This window comes from Carcharodon carcharias, chromosome 32, assembly GCF_017639515.1.
Source record: "Carcharodon carcharias isolate sCarCar2 chromosome 32, sCarCar2.pri, whole genome shotgun sequence".
Taxonomy (NCBI): Eukaryota; Metazoa; Chordata; class Chondrichthyes; order Lamniformes; family Lamnidae; genus Carcharodon; species Carcharodon carcharias.
The window spans coordinates 6,277,065-6,295,175 of NC_054498.1; the positions used below are offsets into that span (position 1 = coordinate 6,277,065).

The 18,111-nt window shown below is 50.1% G+C and overlaps 1 protein-coding gene across 1 annotated transcript in view; it reads left to right on the top strand.

The window, feature by feature from the left end:
• The window catches only part of tp53bp1 (tumor protein p53 binding protein, 1), a 97,705-nt gene that overhangs the window by 22,076 nt on the left and 57,518 nt on the right, over positions 1–18,111 (top strand). The window contains exons 7-9 of the mRNA XM_041178211.1: positions 1,802–1,883; positions 6,444–6,619; positions 7,855–7,969. Coding sequence (XP_041034145.1) covers positions 1,802–1,883; positions 6,444–6,619; positions 7,855–7,969 — 373 coding nt within the window. The remainder of the gene's footprint in view (positions 1–1,801; positions 1,884–6,443; positions 6,620–7,854; positions 7,970–18,111) is intronic.

The following is an 18,111-nucleotide window of genomic DNA, read 5'->3' on the forward strand; positions in this document are numbered from 1 at the left end:
AAAGCTGATGATACTCAGCAGAATGTCCTTATAAGCATTTCGACCTTTCTCTTGAGGGTGTTTAAAATGTTCAGTAAATCCCTAACTCCCCAGACCGAGTACAGATTCCAGGCTGATATTCCATTGCAGTGCTGCAGGAGTGCTGTGATGTCGGCAGGGTGGCGCTGTGGGAGTGCCGCGCTGTCGGCGGAGCGCGCTGTGGGAGTGCCGCGCTGTTGGTGGGTTGGCGCTGTGGGAGTGTTGGCGCTGCGGGAGGGCTGCGTTGTCGGCGGAGCGCGCTGTGGGAGTGCCGCACTGTTGGTGGGTTGGCGCTGTGGGAGTGTTGGCGCTGCGGGAGGGCTGCGTTGTCGGCAGAGCGCGCTGTGGGAGTGCCGCACTGTTGGCGGCTTGGCGCTGTGGGGGTGTTGGCGCTGTGGGAGTGCCGCGCTGTCAGCAGGGTGGCGCTGTGGGAGTGTTGGCGCTGTGGAAGTGCCGCGCTGTCAGCAGGGTGGTGCTGTGGGAGTGCCACGCTGTCAGCAGGGTGGCGCTGTGGGAGTGCCGCGCTGTCAGCAGGGTAGCAGGGTGGCGCTGTGGGTGTGCCGCGCTGTCAGCAGGGTGGCGCTGTGGGAGTGCCGCGCTGTCAGCAGGGTGGCGCTGTGGGAGTGCCGCGCTGTCAGCAGGGTGGCGCTGTGGGAGTGCCGCGCTGTCGGCGGGGCAGCGCTGTGGGAGTGTTGGCGCTGCGGGAGTGCTGCGCTGTCGGGGTGGCGCTGTGGGAGTGCTGCGCTGTTGGTGGGTTGGCGCTGTGGAAGTGTTGGCGCTGCGGGAGTGCTGCGCTGTCGGGGTGGTGCTGTGGAAGTGCTGCGCTGTTGGTGGGTTGGCGCTGTGGGAGTGTTGGCGCTGCGGGAGTGCTGTGCTGTCGGCGGGGCGGCGCTGTGGGAGTGCCGCGCTGTCGGCGGGGCGGCGCTGTGGGAGTGCCGCGCTGTCAGCAGGGTGGCGCTGTGGGAGTGCCGCGCTGTCGGTGGGTTGGCGCTGTGGGAGTGCCGCGCTGTCAGCGGGGCGGCGCTGTGGGAGTGCCGTGCTATTGGCGCTGCAGGAGGGCGGCGCTGTCGGCGGTTTGGCGCTGTGGGAGCTGCCTTGAGAGATTGGTTTTCAGAAGCGATGTGAAATTGAAGATTCCAGTCTGTCTGATCCTGAAATATTATTAACTGAGGAACAATGGCGTCTTCACCCTGCTGTCCTGGCCAACATTCTCCCCAACCAGCAGCACCAGCGTAACTGTCCATTCCTCTCTTTGCTGATTGTGGGATCTTGCTGTGTGAAAATTAACTGCTGCCCCTGTGCGTTGGTGGTAGAGGGAGTGAATGTTGGAGGTGGTGAATGGAGTGCCTATCAAGTGGGGCTGCTTTGTTCTGATGGCTAGTGTTTGCCTGTACGTGAATGTCTACACTTTGCAGAGGGTTGGGAGTGAAGAGGTTGTTGAGGGAGGGGTTGACTTACCAGGGGATTGTGGCAGGTGGGTTGTTGAGAGTGGCCAGCGATGGCCTCGAGGCTCTTTGAGTAGCTGTACGGTGTGCTGCCTCATACATGTGTGATTAAGGGATGGTGTTTCTGCCTGTGGTCGAATGCTGCAATGTAACGTCTCTTCCCTGGGGAATGATTAGCTGAGCGGGCTATTGTTCCACTGCGTCGACTATGATGAAAATGAGGCTAAAGCTGCGAATGTTGACTGTTCCTCAGTGAAGAGCAGTTTGACCACTGACCCTGTGTTGTCTGGGGGCAAGAAATGAGTTCTTTAACATGACTATCTCCTGATTCCTCACAGACCCCAATGTCGAGTCGGCCACAGGACTCCAAACAAGTGACAAGACTTTAATTGGAACTGCAACCAGCCACCCAGCTGAGAGGTATGTTAGTGGGGCAAAGAGTTGGAAGTGTGACCACGTAGGGAGTGGGTGGAAAATGACCGTTTGGCATCTGTTACATGTTTTTTTAAAAATTAATTCACAGGATGTGGGAGTCGCTGGCTAGTCCAGCATTTATCGCCCATCGCTGGTTGCCCTTGAGGTGGTGGTGAGCTGCCTTCTTGAACCGCTGCAGTCCATGTGGTGTAGGTACACCCACAGTGCTGTTAGGAAGTGAGTTCCAGGACTTTGACCCAGCGACAGTGAAGGAACGGCGATATATTACCAAGTCAGGGTGGTGAGCAGCTTGGAGGGGAACTTCCAGGTGGTGGTGTTTCCATGCGTCTACTGCCCTTGTCCTTCTAGATAGTAGTGGTCGTGGGCTTGGAAGGTGCTGTCTAAGGAGCCTTGGTGAATTCCTGCAGTGAATCTTGTCGATGGTACACACACTGCTGCTACTCTGTGTCGATTGGAGATGGCGTGAATGCTGAATGTGGTGGATGGGTGGCCAATCAAGCGGGCTGCTTTGCCCTAATGGTTGATGTTGACTTCCATTCCCGTACTTTGTGACCTGGATATGGGGTCAGCTGACGCTGAGGGAGGACGTGTTTTTTTAAAAAAATTCGTTCTTGGCAAGTCCAGCATTTGTTGGCCATCCCTAACTGCCCTTGAGCAGGTGATAGTGGGCTGCCTACAACTGAGTGGCTTATTCGGCCATTTCCAAGGCCAGTTAAGAGTCAACCCCATTGCTGTGGGTCTGGAGTCACATGTAGGCCAGACCGGGTAAGGATGGCAGATTTCCCTTCCATAAGGCCATTAATGAGCCAGATTGGTTTTTATGACAATTTAGTAGCTTCATGAGCATTATTAATCAGAGAGCTTTTTATTCCAGGTTTCTGAGTTGAATTTAAATTCCCTCCAGCTGCCTGTTGGGATTCGAACACCCATTAGTCCTGCCCTCGGGATTGCTAGTCCAGTAATGTTACCGCTCTGCCACCAACCCCCCCACCTCCCCCCTCAGTATTAATTTGCCTAATAAATCTCCAGTATGGGAGGGGGAGGGGAATTCAGGACCAACGAGTCTTTGACCTTTCACCCTTGGGTTGAAATTGACCCAAGACTGATGGGCCGAAGATCGAAACTATCTTTTGCTTTTGAAGAACGTTCAGTATATAGGCAAATGATTCCTTTTATTACATTGGCCCTCTCCTGTATCGTTGCTGCTGTGTCCTTCAGGGCCATTCATTCACCCATGGTTAGACAGCTTTGCTGTTAGGCCGGGAGGAGGCTTGTGAGGAGCATAAACACCAGCACAGACCAGTTAGGCCCATTGTCTGTTTCCGTGCTGTTGACTGGATCTGACTGTGGGGTTAGATCACTGCAATTGCCGTTGCTGGAACTGCCGCTGGAGTCTGACCGTTCTCGGGATCAGAAGGACTCTTGACTACACCGCTGAAGGCAGACAGCGTTCCCATGGCAACTGCCCCGTTTCTCAATCTCGGTTTGTACTCCATGGGACCTCACCTGGCGTCATCAATGGTTTCCTTGCAACTGACGTCACTGAAATAACAGAACATCGCGTTGGTGTGCGGGAGCTTGCTGTGCACAAATTGGCTGCTGCAATTTCCTATTGTCAACAGTGACTGTGCTTCAAAATGTATTTCGTTGGCTGTAAAGCACTTTGGGACGTTCTGAGATTGTGAAAGGTATGTAAATGCAAGCCTCTCCTCCTTTTAAATTAAGAAGCTTAGTTTCCCTGAGAACCATTTAAGTAATGACATTATCACAATGAGTGTATTTTATGTTCCTTCACAACGAATGACAGAAACACAGGAACAGGAGGAGGCCATTTAGGCCTTGGCGCCTCCTGCACCATTCAACTAGATCATGGCTGATCTTCACCCCAACTCCTGCCTGTGCTCCATGTCCCTCGCTATACCCTTAATCGACAGAAACCTTATCAATCTCAGTCCCGAAAACTCCAATTGATGCTAATATCCACATCCTTTATTGGGGGGGAAGGGAAGAATTCCAGATTCCCACTACCCTTTGTGTCAGATATACTTTCTGATTTCACTCCTGAAAGAAGTGGCTTTAGTCTTATCGTTATCACCCCTTGAGCTTAACCTCCCCCACCAGCTTTGCCATATCTATCCCATCTGATCGTTTCCACATTTTAAATACTTCAGTGAGCATCTTAAATCTCCTAAACTCAAGGGGATACAAGCCGATTTACTGCAACCTCTCTTGGTATCATTCTGGGGAACCTGCACTGCCAGCCATTCTTATTGGTGAGATGCCCACATCTGAACTCCGTCCTCCAGGTAGACTGACCAAGGCTCTGTATGACACCAGAGCGCTGGTGGCAAATGGAATGTTCTACCAGAAATAGTCCTGGAAACAGTGTGTGTGTCATGGCTTTTGCAAGAAACAAATTAAACGTTTGAGAGTGAGTGGTAAAAGGACAGAGGACTGGAATTGGGTGAGTGCCTACTTCAAGAGGAGCCAGCACAAGTGCGATGAGCTGACTGTCTATTCCTTATTATTCTCTGCTCCTACTATGACTTGTAGGTGATGTCATTATTGATCCATGGTGTCTCTGAAACCATGGAAACAGATGCAGCTATGACAACACTGTTAGCAATCAGACAGCTCTACTCCATGAAGTGGTTGGTCAGCAATAATTGAAATGTATTTTGAATTAAAAACTCATGGACAAAATGGCCAAGAGATCTTTGTGACAGGCCCTACCAGGTGGATCTCGAAGGGGTGACAGTGCAACACCAAGGTGGCCTCATTCCCTCTGTGCAATCCTGCTTCAATAGCTCCTCTCCAAGTGCGACACCATACTGATTTGCTCTTGGTGTAATCTTTCCTTCAGCCTCGCGCACTCCATATTCTGGAACACTCTCCCCTGGTAGAAGCCCCTTCACCACATGGACTGCAGCAGCTTAATGAGAAGGCTCAACAGCGCCCGCTCTGGGCAGTGAGGGACAGGAACACTCTCTCTCTGAGTCATAGAGTTGGGAGTTCAAGTCCCACTCTAGAGACTTGAGCACAAAATCCAATCTGACACTCCCACTGCAGCACTGAGGGAGTGCTGCACTGTTGGAGGTGCTGTCTTTTGGATAAGACATTAAGCCACGACCTTGCCCGCCCTCCCAGGCGGATGTAAAAGATCTCATGTTGCTATTCGAGAAAGAGAAGGAGAGTTCTTCCTGGAGTCCTGAACCAATGTTTATCCCTCGGTAACACTTTTAAAAAAAAAACCAGATTATCTGGTTATTATTTCATTGCTGTTTATGGGAGCTTGCTCTGCACAAATTGACTGCCATTTTTTTTTCATTCATGGGATATGGGCTTCGCTGGTTGGGCCAGCATTTATTATCCATCTCTATCTGCCCTTGAGGAGCTGGTGGTGAGCTGCTGCCTTGAACCGCTGCAGTCCATGTGGTGTAGGTACACCCAGAGTGCTGTTAGGGAGGGAGTTCCAGGATTTTGACCCAGTGACAGTGAAGGAACAGTGATATATTTCCAAGTCAGGATGGTGAGTGACTTGGAGGCGAATTTCCAGGCGGTGGTGTTCCTGTGTCTGCTGCCCTTGTCCTTCTAGATGGTAGTGGTCGTGGGTTTGAAAGGAGCCTTGGTGAATTCCTGCAGTGCATCTTGTAGATGGTATACACACTGCTGCCACTGTGCGTCGGTGGTGGAGGGGGTGAATGTTTGAGGATGGGGTGCCAATCAAGCGGGCTGCTTTGTCCTGGATGGTGTCGAGCTTCTTGAGAGTTCTGGGAGCTGTACTCACCCAGGCAAGTGGGGAGTATTCCATCACACTCCTGACTTGTGCCTGGTGGACAGGCTTTGGGGAGTCAGGAGGTGAGTTACTCATCGCAGGATTCCTAGCCTCTGACCTGCTCTTGTAGCCTCAGTATTTATCTGGCTGGTCCAGTTCTGTTTCTGGTCAATGGTAACTGTTTGCAACAGTTTACTTTGTGACAGTGACTATCCTTCAAATAAATACTTCACTGGCTTTTTGATATCCAGGTTGTGAACGGTGCTATATAAATGTAAGTCTTCCTCCTCCGAGGACTGCAGCAGTTCCAGGTGAAGTTTCTCCCTTCCCCTCCTCAAAGTAACTGGGCTCAGGCAGTGAATGTTGGTCTTGAAATTGCTGCCTATGGTTCTGAGATAAAGTTATACAAAGACCACTGGATAGGAAGTGGGAGAGCCGCTCACTGGCACTTGTTTGCCTAAGTTGCGTTCACGTCTTTCTCCTCTCTTGGGCTGGCACACCCTTGTCCTAGCTAGGTAGCCATTTGCTAAAGCTGATAACGGGAGTTTGTTGTTGGGTGTGGTCACGCCGACAGGTCTGGCAGCTCAGCCAGCAGGCTCGCCCATTCATCCCTTATCGAGTTGGCGTACACACACACACACACACACACACGGGCCCCATCGAGTTGGCGTATACACACACATGCACATACACACACACACACGGGCCCCATCGCCACCCCCGAGTTCAGAGCAGTGAGCGAGCCTGACCTTATCGATTGAATGTTGCAGGTCAGAGGTTACATCGAGCGTGCCCGCGCCCTCGTGCCAGGAGAAGCTGGGAGCTGCCAAGGAGACGGCGACCCATTTCGCCATGCCTTCCGAACTGCGAACTGAGGAGGCCCCGTCTCATCCAGACCCGGGACACTCCGAGATCCAAGAGGACGTGCTGGAACCAACACCACCAGGTGCGTCTTGTGTCGTGTGCGTACGTCCAGAGCTCCGTTGTTTGGTCAGTGGTGGCTTGCTCTTACCTCCTGAGTCAGAAGGTCTCAGGGGGGCGGGTTTCAAATCCCACCCCAGAGACTTGAGCACAAAATTGAGGCTGACACTCCCTGTGCAGCACTGAGGTCAGGCACTGCTGTCTTTTAGTCAAGACGTTATATGTAGGCTCCATTTGCCTCATCAGATGGCCATAAAAGGTTGCATGGTGCTATTTTGGAGAAGAACAGGGGAGTTCTCCCCAGTCTTCTGTCCGTTATTTATCCTTCAATCAACATCACCAAAAACATTATCTGGTCATTATCACATTGCTCTTTGTGGGAGCTTGCAGTGCACAAATTGGCTGCTGCATTTCCTACATTCCAACAGTGACTACACTTCAGAAAGTACCTCATTGGCTGTAATGTGCTTTTGGACATCCTGAGGTTGTGAAAGGCGCTGCTATGTAAATGAAAGTCTCTTTCTTCTTGTGAGGTTTTGTACCTAACACCCTCACTTCTCAATATGATCTAGAGATCTTCTGTGCCATAGCAGGCACGATATACCTACCAGGGAGGTCAGATAGCCTGGGGCTCTTTGCTCTCGAAAAGGCTGAGCAGTGAACTGATAAAGGTCATTAAAATTAGGAAGGAATTCACTCATAATAGAGTGATTCATAATAGAGGAATTCACTCTACTGGCATAGCGAAAATGTTTGCACTTGTGGGAGAGACCAAAACTAGTGTCATCAATATAAGACAGTCGCTAATAAATCCAACCGGGAATTCGGGAGAATCTTCTTTACCCGGAGAGTGGAGGGAATGTGGAACTCGCTCCCACAGGGTTTGGTTGAGGGGAATAGGATAGATACACTTAAGGGGCAGCAGGATAAACGCATGAGGGAGAGGGGAATAAGCTGATAGGGCAGGAGGAGGCTCATGTGAAGCATAAACACCAACATGGATGTTTGTTCAGTAAAGTGAGCAATTAGAGGGCTGTAAAATTCTAAGCAGCTGTATTTATGTGTCTGAGGACAATTCCAGGTAGATGTTGGGAACTTACTGCCCTGTGTGGTTCCATTGGCCACTGAGACTTATTAGTTGAACTGTCGGGTGAGTTGAACCATTGATTAATTAACTCCCTCGGACCCTTGGCCAACAAATTATTGGTGCCAGTTTCCAGTTTGTCTCTTGAACAGCCTCTTACTGCTTTTCTCCCTCAGGTCCCAGCGCAGAAACTCCTTTGAGAAATGAAAGTGTTTCGTCTGCCCATGTTGATCACCTGCAGGTCCTTCATCTCTCTGGACAACCCATAGTGGAACACGAGAGCCTCTTGGAGTAAGTGCCGGCGGTAACTGAGCTCGGATCACAGTGGCTCGATAGATGTGTGAAATCTGCATCTGGTGGATCGTAGGGTCAGGCATTGCCCCGAATTTAAAATTCCCATCCTCATGATAAAAACCGCTCCATGGCCTCGCCTGCCCCTATCTCCGTCACCTACTCAGGGCCCCACAGGTATCTGCGATCTCTGTGCTTCTCCAATTCTGGCCTCTTGTTCGTTTCTGATTTTAATCACTCCTCCACTGGTGGCTGTGCTTCTACTGCCTGGGGCCTAAGTTCTGGAATTCTCTCCCTAAACTTATCCCGTTTTACAGGAACGTTATAGGGAGGTCTTGTGATGCGGTGGGGGAGTAGTCTCCCTGCCTCTGGGCCTGAGTTCCAGGTTTGAGTACTGCTGCAGGACTGATGGCCAAGGAAGGTGCGTTCATAATGCAGCCAAGTAGGTGGATTATCAATTTGTAAATCCTACCAAACACACGCCAATGGCAGGCGGTAAGAGCGGGAGAGATTCCTGGTCAGCCACTATGCATAGCTCCAGACTAAAGCAAGCATGTAAGAGTGTAAAAGCAAAATACCGCTGATGCTGGAAATCTGAAACAAAAGCAAAAATAGCTGCAAAAACTCAGCAGGTCTGACAGCATCTGCAGAGAGGAACACAGTTAACATTTCAAGTCCTTACGACTCTTCAACAGAACTAAGGAAAAATAGAAATGAGGTGAAATATAAGCTGGTTGAGGGGGGGTGGGACAGGTAGAGCTGGATAGAGGGCCAGTGATAGGTGGAGGCAAAGAAGAGATTGCCAAAAATGTCATAGACAAAAGGACAAAGGGGTGTTGACGGTGGTGATATTAGCTGAGGAATGTGCTAATGGTCACATTAAGGGTAGAAAGAGGATGAGCAAGGTACAGATAGCCCTAGTGAGGTGGGGTGGGGGGAAGGGATTGAAACATGTTAAAAGGTGGAGATAAAACAATGGATGGAAATAAAATTAAAAATAATGGAAATAGGAAAGGAAAAATATATATATCAAAAATTATAAATTATTGGAAAAAGGGGGATCAGAAAGAGGGTGGGGATGGAGAAGAGAGTTCATGATCTGAAATTGTTGAACTCAATATTCAGTCCGGAAGGCTGTAAAGTGCCTAGTCGGAAGATGAGGTGCTGTTCCTCCAGTTTGCATTGAGCTTCACTGGAACAATGCAACAGGCCAAGGACGGACATGTGGGCATGAGAGCAGGGTGGAGTGTTGAAATGGCAAGCGACAGGGAGGTCTGGGTATTGCTTGTGGACAGACCGAAGTTGTAAAAGTGTATGTTGCCATAGCAACACGGACTCCTTGGGGCGGGGGGTGGTCTGGCTGGCTCAGTTGGCTGGACGGCCGGAGTGGATCAGATTGGTGCCAACAGTATGCGGTTCGATCCCCGTTTCTGCTTGGGGTGGATTCAGGACCTGCCTCTTGCCCCTACCCTGTGGTAGAGGTGATGGGGCTGTGAGGGTAGCAAAGAGGGCAGACAGAGTTAAGATACAGATCAGCCATGAGCTAACCAAATGGGTTCAAGGGGCTGAAGGGCTTCCTCCTGTTCCAATGTTCAACACCTGGGCTTCTGCCCGAGGAGCAGGGAACAGAAGAACGAGGAGCATTATCTGACAAAATTTGAGACAAAGAAGCAGATAAAAACCTGGTCAGGGAGGTAGCTTTTAACCCTGGCTTAAAGGAGGACAGTTGGGTAGGGAATGATGTCGGCTTGGAGGGTTGAACAGTTTAGAGGTTGGGAGAAATGATGCTAAGCAACCGGGATCATTTTCCCCAAAACATGCACATAACTGTTTAAAGCTGCCTGGTCTGAGTCTCTCCGAGAACCACAGTTGTGGTTTTGACTCTGGTAGGCTTTGAAAGTTGTTGGAGATCCTGGCAGGGAGCAGGTGCTCCTTCAGTGTTTCAACATGGTTGTCATTGCCCCAACTTTTCTCTCTTTACAAATCTCAGCTGCTTGACTTCACGACCCATTCATTTTGGAACTGGTGTGTGGGCTGTCTGTTAGATTTGATTGCTGATTTGCCTGCGTTACTGCTTTTGTAACCGGTCCACCCTGCCTGCGAGGGCAGGGCTGTGGAGCGCAGGTAGAGGCAGCGAGACTTCACCCGGCCCCCTGAATGTTAAGGGAAGCTCTGGTCTTGGGCAGTCGGTTTACGGGGGGGGGGGGGGGGGTGGAATGTCGAATTAAACCAGGAATTTGACTACGGGGAGTCATGCTGAGATACGACGGCTGATCTCTGTTTCCCCCCCATCCAAATGATTGTCCCTGGGGCATAAGCCCAGATGTTGAGCATTGGAACAGGAGGATGCTATTCGGCCCCTTGAACCTAACCTATTTAGTTAGCTCGCGGCTGATCTGTATCTTAACTCTGTCGACCCTCTTTGCTACTGGGCCCACAATCCCCTTGCCTAACGAGGAGGAAAGGTATGGGCCACGGGCTAATTTGACCATAGTGGGCATCACGGCAGGAGGTGGTCCTGCCGTCTTGGCTCAATCCAGCGAATTAAACCCGGTCCGGATGTTTAGCCTGAGTCTAGCCTCTTGTCTGAGGCAGTGGGGTAGATTGTGAGTGTGCAAAGCAGGAGTCAGCGAGCTGTTAGGACTGTTTCATAGTAGTGGATTTACAGTACGTGAGATACCCAAGCACAGGCCCTCTCCTCGTTTCTCCACGCTGTGCAGTCCTGGGGCTTTCCTCTTCAGAGCTACTAAGATCCTCCCATTTTTTAGGCTTCAGTGAGCAATGTGACTGAGGAAAAGAACTCTTGTGGTGGTTTCCTGCTTCCTTCCTCTTGCATGCTTAAAGGAAACACAAGTCCCCTTCCCAAAGGATCCTCCGCCCGGAAGCAGCCGTTGTCCCTTGAGGTTCCAGCTCCTTCACCTTCATCGTCGCTGAGAATTCACTGCTTCCTCCATTGGCGCTGGCTCTTTACCTTGAGCTGGGGGACCCTTACCTGAAGCTGCAGAGACTTGCAAAAGGTCAGAGATGACCACACCCTGAGGTTTCAAATGACCTTGCTCCCCTGACTGGTTTTACAGATTTCAGCTCCAGTGATGCAAAGTTGAGGTTCCAAATTGGGCCAGTAGTCAAACCGGCCACTGATTGGCTAATTACTGCTTTAAACCACCATGCAGTCTCATCATTACCCTTCCCCCCCGACCGTCCACAATGACTTTAACACTGAACCGTTGCTTTGCCAACCTGGTTCAAAGGTCGTGCTTGTGCTCAAGCAAACAGAAAATGCTGGAAAAACTCAGCCGGCCTGATCGCATCTGTGGAGAGAGAAACAGAGTTAACGTTTCGAGTCCGTATGACCCTTCTTCAGAGACACAGAGAAGTAGAAATAGGATGATATTTATGCTGTTTAAGGGGGGGAGGGGGTGGTGGAGCAGGCAAAGCTGGATAGAAGGCCAACGATAGGTGGGGGCAAAGGAGAGATTGACAAAGATGTCATGAACTAAAGGACAACGTGGGTGTTAATGGTCATGGTAAGGACTAAAGGAGGTGCTGATAGTGGCAAAGGTAAGAAAGCAGAATGTGATAATAGCAGGATATGGGTAAACACTCTGGAAAGGAACAATTAACAGATGGCCCTTGTAGGGCTGGCGTGGGGGGAGGGGACAGTGGTTGGGAAAAAGGGCGGAAAAGAGGATAAAACAATGGATAAAAATGAATTAAAAATAAAAATTTAATATAAAAATTTTAAAAAGTGGATTAAAAATAAAGATGAATGTTTTTCAAAAGGGATTAAAAATGGGTAAAGTTAGAGGTGAGAGTTCATGGTCTGAAGTTGTTGAACTCAATGTTAAGTCGGGAAGGCTGTAAAGTGCCTAGTCGGAAGATGAGGTGCTGTTCCTCCAGTTTGTATTGAGCTTCACTGGAATAATGCAGCAGGCCAAGGACGGACATGTGGGCATGAGAGCAGGGTGGAGTGTTAAAATGGCAAGCGACAGGGAGGTCTGGGTCATGCTTGTGGATAGACCAAAGGTGTTCTGCAAAGCGGTCACCCAGTCTGCGTTTAGTCTCCCTGATGTAAAAAGGACCACATTGGGAGCAGCGAATGCAGTAGACTAAATTGAAGGAAGTGCAAGTGAAGCGCTGCTTCACCTGAAAGGAGTCTTTGGGCCCTTGGACAATGAGGAGGGAGGAGGAAAAGGAGCAGGTGTTGCATCTTCTGCGATTGCATGGGAAGGTGCCGTGGAAAAGGGGTGAGGTATTGGGGGTGGTGGAGGAGTGGACCCGGGTGCTCCGGAGGGAACGGTCCCTACAGAATGCTGACAGGAATTGATATGTTTTTCCAGGTCCAGGCGAGAGAATGAAGCGGCACCGAAACAGTTCTCGATGTACCGAGAAAAGAATTGTGGGAGGGGGGCCTTGGTAGGACTGGACCAAAGGAATGTTCCACATACCCCATAAATAGGCAGGCATAACTGGGGCCCATGAGGGTACCCATAGCAACACCTTTTATTTGGAGGAAATGAGACAAGTTTAAGGAGAAATTGTTCAGTGAGAGAACAAGTTCAGCCAACTGGAGGAGAGTGGTGGTGGATGGGGATTGTTCGAGCCTCTGTTCAAGATTGAATTATCGCTCGTGCTTCCAGGTCAATATCAAGGGCCCAATTCGAGGCCTGTGGTTTGGGGCAATGCTGAGGGAGCACTGCACTGTAGGATGAGATGTTAAACCAAGAACTTTGGGTGTGTGCGTGAGACTGTTTGGTGGGAGATTGTGAGGGAGAGAGAGACGGTGGGTCAAACATTTTCCAGTTATGATGGCTTCCTTGAGACTTTGTTGTAACCCAGTACACATCTGCTTCACAGATTTTACGATCAGTAGCTCCATGTTGTGTCTGTGATTATTCTGAAACTGCAGATAAAAAGGAGCAGGAAAAATCTTTTGATTTATTAATGTTGAAGTTATTTGCTGCAGAGTGCAGGATGATTCATTCCCAGTCCATTGTCACCAAACAACTCGGATTGGCTGTGTAATCGTGCCCTCTCTCTCTTTCTCCCCGCTCTCTCTGAGGCTCCCCCGCCCTCCTCTGTTGGGCTTCCCCCCCCACACACCCCACCCTCCCTGTTGGACTCCCTGCTCGCCCTGTCACCCCTACCTTGCGCGCGTGTCTATCTCTCTCTCTATCTCTCTCTCTAATTTCTGTAAATTATAACTGTTGAGTTCAGTCACTAACGTGTTCCTGGGAGATTATTGTTGCTACAATATTGCCGTGAATTATATTCCCTGTTCCTCCTCACGCCTACGTCCCCTATGCTGATGTGTACAGTGCTTGCTGCTGCTCGAATAGGGTGTGTGTCTGGACTGTTTATTGTTTGGTTGAAGAACTGAGTTGCTGGATTTTGATTACCATAGGGAGATACAGATTAACTGTCTGAGTGCTGACTCCAATTACTTGGATGTATTTTGACCAAAGAAGACCTCTTATGTTTCCACATAGTCATACTCATGTAATCATACCTTACAGATAATGTTCCAGACATCACCATCCCTGGGTATGTCCTGTCCCACCAGCAGGACAGACCCAGCAGAGGTGGTGGCACGGTGGTATATCGTAAGAGAGAGTTGCTCTGAAAGTCCTCACATCGACTCCGGACACCATGATGTCGCATGGCATCAGGTCAAACATGGGCAAGGAAACCTCCTGCTGATTACCACGTACCACCCTCCAGCTGATGAATCAGTGCTTCTTCATGTTGAACACCACTTGGAGGAAGCACTGAGGGTGGCAAGGGTGCAGAATGTACCCTGGGTGGGGGACTTCAATGTTCATCATTGAGAGTGGCTCGGTAGCACCACTACTGACCGAGCTGGCCGAGTCCTAAGGGACATCACTGATAGACTGGCCCTATGACAGGTGGTGAGGGAACCAACAAAAGGGAAAGACATACTTGACCTCATCCTCCCCAACCTACCAGCCTCAGATGCATCTGTCCATGACAGTATTGGTAAGAATGACCACCTCTCAGTCCTTGTGGAGATGGAGTCTCACTTTCACATTGAGGATACCCTCCATCATGTTGTGTGGCACTACCACTGTGCTAAATGGGATAGATTTCGAACAGATCTAGCAACTCAAGACTGGGCATCCATGAGGCGCTGTGTGCCATCTGCAGCAGAATTGTACTCGAACACAATCTGTAACCTCATGGCCCGGCATATTCCCCACTCTACCATTACCATCAAGCCAGGGAATCAACCCTGGTTCAATGAAGAAAGCAGGGGGACATGCCAGGAGCAGCACCAGGCATACCTAAAAATGAGGTGTCAACCTGGTGAAGCTACAACACAAGACTACTTGCATGCCAAACAGCATAAGCAGCAAGTGATAGACAGAGCTAAGTGATCCCATAACCAAAAGATCAGATCTAAGCTCTGCAGTCCTGCCACATCCAGCGTGAATGGTGGTGGACAATTAAACAATTCACTGGAGGAGGATGCTCCACAAATATGCCCGTTCTCAATGATGGGGAGCTCAGCACATCAGTGCAAAAGATAAGGCTGAAGCGTTTGCTACAATCTTCAGCCAGAAGTGCCAAGTGGATGATCCATCTCGGCCTCCTCTGGAGGTCCCCAGCATCACAGATGGCAGTCTTCAGCCAATTCGATTCACTCCACGTGATATCAAGAAATGGCTGAAGGCACTGGATACTGCAAAGGCTATGGGCCCTGGCCATATTCCAGAAATAGTACTGAAGATTGTGCTCCAGAACTGTCCGTGCCCCTAGCCAAGCTGTTCCAGTACAACACTGGCATCTACCTGGCCAAGTGGAAAATTGCCGGGCATGTCCTATACACAAAAAGCAGGACAAATCCAACCCGGCCAATTACCGCTCCATCAGCCTACTCTCCTTCATCAGGGTCATCAACAGTGCTATCAAGCGGCACTTGCTTAGCAAGAACCTGCTCACTGACATCCAGTTTGGGTTCCGCCAGGGCCACTCAGCTCCTGACCTCATTACAGCCTTGGGTCAAACATGGACAAAAGAGCTGAAGTCCCGAGGTGAGGTGAGAGTGACTGCCCTTGACATCAAGGCAGCATTTGACCGAGTGTGACATCAAGGAGCAAAACTGGAGTCAATGGGATCAGGGGGGAAACTCTTTGCTGGTTGGAGTCACACCCAGCACAAAGGAAGATGGTTGTGGTTGTTGGAGGTCAGTCATCTCAGCTCCAGGACATCACTGCAGGAGTTCCTCAGGGTAGTGTCCTCGGCCCAACCATCTTCAGCTGCTTCATCAATGACCTTCCTTCCATCATAAGGTCAGAAGTGGGGATGTTCGCTGAAGATTGCACAATGTTCAGCACCATTCGTGATTCCTCAGATACTGAAGCAGCGCATGCCCAAATGCAGCAAGACCCGGACAATATCCAGGCTTGGGCTGACAAGTAGCAATTAACATTTGTGCCTCACAAGTGCAAGGCAATGACCATCTCCAACAAGAGAGAATCTAACCATCTCCACTCAACATTCAATACCAGTAACATTGCTGAATCCCCCACTATCAATATCCTGGGGGTTACCATTGACCAGAAACGGAACTAGACTAGCCAAAAATAATACTGTGGCTACAAGAGCAGGTCAGAGGCTGGGAATCTTGCGATGAGTGACTCGTTTCCTGACTCCCCAAAGCCTGTTCACCATCTACAAGGCACAAGTCAGGAGTGTGATGGAATACTCTCCACTTGCCTGGATGAGCACAGCTCCCACAACTCTCAAGAAGCTTGACACCATCCAGGACAAAGCAGCCCGCTTGATTGGCACCACATCCACAAACATTCACTCCCTCCCTCCATCACTGACGCACAGTAACAGCTGTGTGTACCAGCTACAAGATGCACTGCAGGAACTCACCAAGGCTCCTTAGGTAGCAACTTCCAAACCTGCTACCTCTAGCATCTAGAAGGACAAGGGCAGCAGACACATGGGAACACCACCACCTGGATGTTCCCCTCCAAGCCACTCACCATCCTGACTTGGAAATATATCGGCTGTTCCTGCACTGTCACTGGGTCAAAATCCTGGAACTCCCTCCCTAACAGCACTGTGGGTGTACCTACACCACATGGACACCAGGGGTCAAGAAGGCAGCTCACCACCACCTTCTCAAGAGCAGCTACGGGTAGGTAATAAATGCCGGCCCAGCTAGCGAAGCCCACATCCTGTGAATGAATCAGAAAAGACATAAGGCGATATTGGCACTAATGACTTAAAAGTTGATTTGCAAAAGGACCGAAAGTTAGAGAGCCGGAAAGGTTCAGCGAAGGACTTCTCGAGCTTAGGGCCCAGGCACGGCCACCAATGGTGGAACGATTAAAATTGGGATGAGGCTGGAATTGGAGGAATGCAGCCTTTCTTTTGGCTGGGGCTGGGGTGGGGGCAGTTGGAGAATGCAGAGATAGGGAAGGACGAGGCCGTGGAGTGATTTGAAAATGTGGACGAGGGGTTTAAAATTGCCTTCTGATCTGCCAGCACCTCTTATGTCGGCCAGCAAGCGCAGGGGTGATGGGTGAATGGGACTTGGTCCGAGTTAGGATATGGGGCAGCAGTTTCTGGAGGGTGAAAGTCCGGACTGGAGTGCGTCGGAATAGTCAATTGTAGAGGTAACAAAGGCATAGGTGAGGGTTTCAGCAGCAGATGAGCTGAGTGGCGTGGGGGGCAGGTTGAGTGACATTACAGAGCTGGAATGTGGGATTGCAAGCTCTGCTCAGGGTCTAATAGGATACTGGGATGGGCTCAGCCTGGTTGTGCTTCAGACAGTCACCGTGCAGAGGGATGGAGTTGGTGACGAGGCACAGAGTCTGTGGTAGGGACCCAACACGATGGCTTCAGTCTTCCCGATATTTGGGAAAAGTGGGAGCGGAAGGGGGGTGGGGGTGGGGGAAAGAGTCTGGAAAGAGGAGGGAATGAAATCTCACAAGGAATGATGGTCCAAGGCAAGATGGAGGCGATGATGGGATGACAATGGAAACAAAAGCTGGTCCTCGAGGAGGGGGGGTATGGTCACAGCTGAATAGAAGGGGCTGGGGTGTGGGTGCAGAAAACATGGGAAAGTGGAGCTGGTTATCCTGGTCTGAGGATGATTGAGACTATTACTGTACATTCTCCTCACGTGTCAGCTCCAAGCCAGTGTGTACCCACGGAGAGCAGGAATCTCGACTGTTTATATTAACCTCCTCCTCTAGCCCAGGTTCTGGTCCCAACGCCAACTCCTTTGACCTGCTGTCTATTTGGTGCTTTGATGATATCTCTGTGAAGCACCTGAGGGTGTGTGGGCTGAAGGCGCTTTCTAAATGCAGATTGCTGTTTGGCGATGTTGAGGTGAATTATAACCACCTCGCGGCACAGATGGAACATTGAAAATGGAACCTCTTGCTCAGTTCCACACTGGACAGTACTTCTAATGACATAATTTAAAAAAAAATAATTGGCAGAATGTTGGTTAGACTATTGGGAAGAAGTAAAAGCACTTTTTTAAAAAATTTGTTAATTTGATGGAAAGTGCCGCCCGTCAATATAGGAGCAGAAGGCAGCAGCCGCTTGGGGAGAAGGCAAGCCATTGGACGGTTTCTAGAGTCTCTATCACATGACCTCTTGCTGCTGGAGCTCTCGCGCTAATGGTCACCCGACGTTTCCTCCCCGCCCACTGCCACTTCTTGCAGCCAATCAGAAAGCAGACATACTCTTCAGTATCCAGTTGGATGATTCCTGGCTGTCAGCCAACTTCTCCCAACTCCAATGTTTGTGCAATAAATGAAAGTGCTCAAAATGAAAATAAAGCAAAAAATCTCCCTCTGATTTTTTTTTAATTTGTTCTGGGCTTTACTGACACCCGTATCCTGGAGATTAATCTTCCTTTTGTTGTTGGAGGCTTAGACAAGATAGCCAAGGACAAACTCCTTCCATTAGCTGAATGGATAAGGTCAAGGGGACACGGGTTTAAGATTTTGGACAAGAGATGCAGGGGGGAATGTGAGGAAGAACTTCTTCAAGCAGTGAGCGGCAATGACCTGGAACTCGCTGCCCACGAGGGTGAGGGAAGTGGAGGCAATGAATGTTTCAAAGGGAAATTGGATGAGCAATTGAGGGAGATA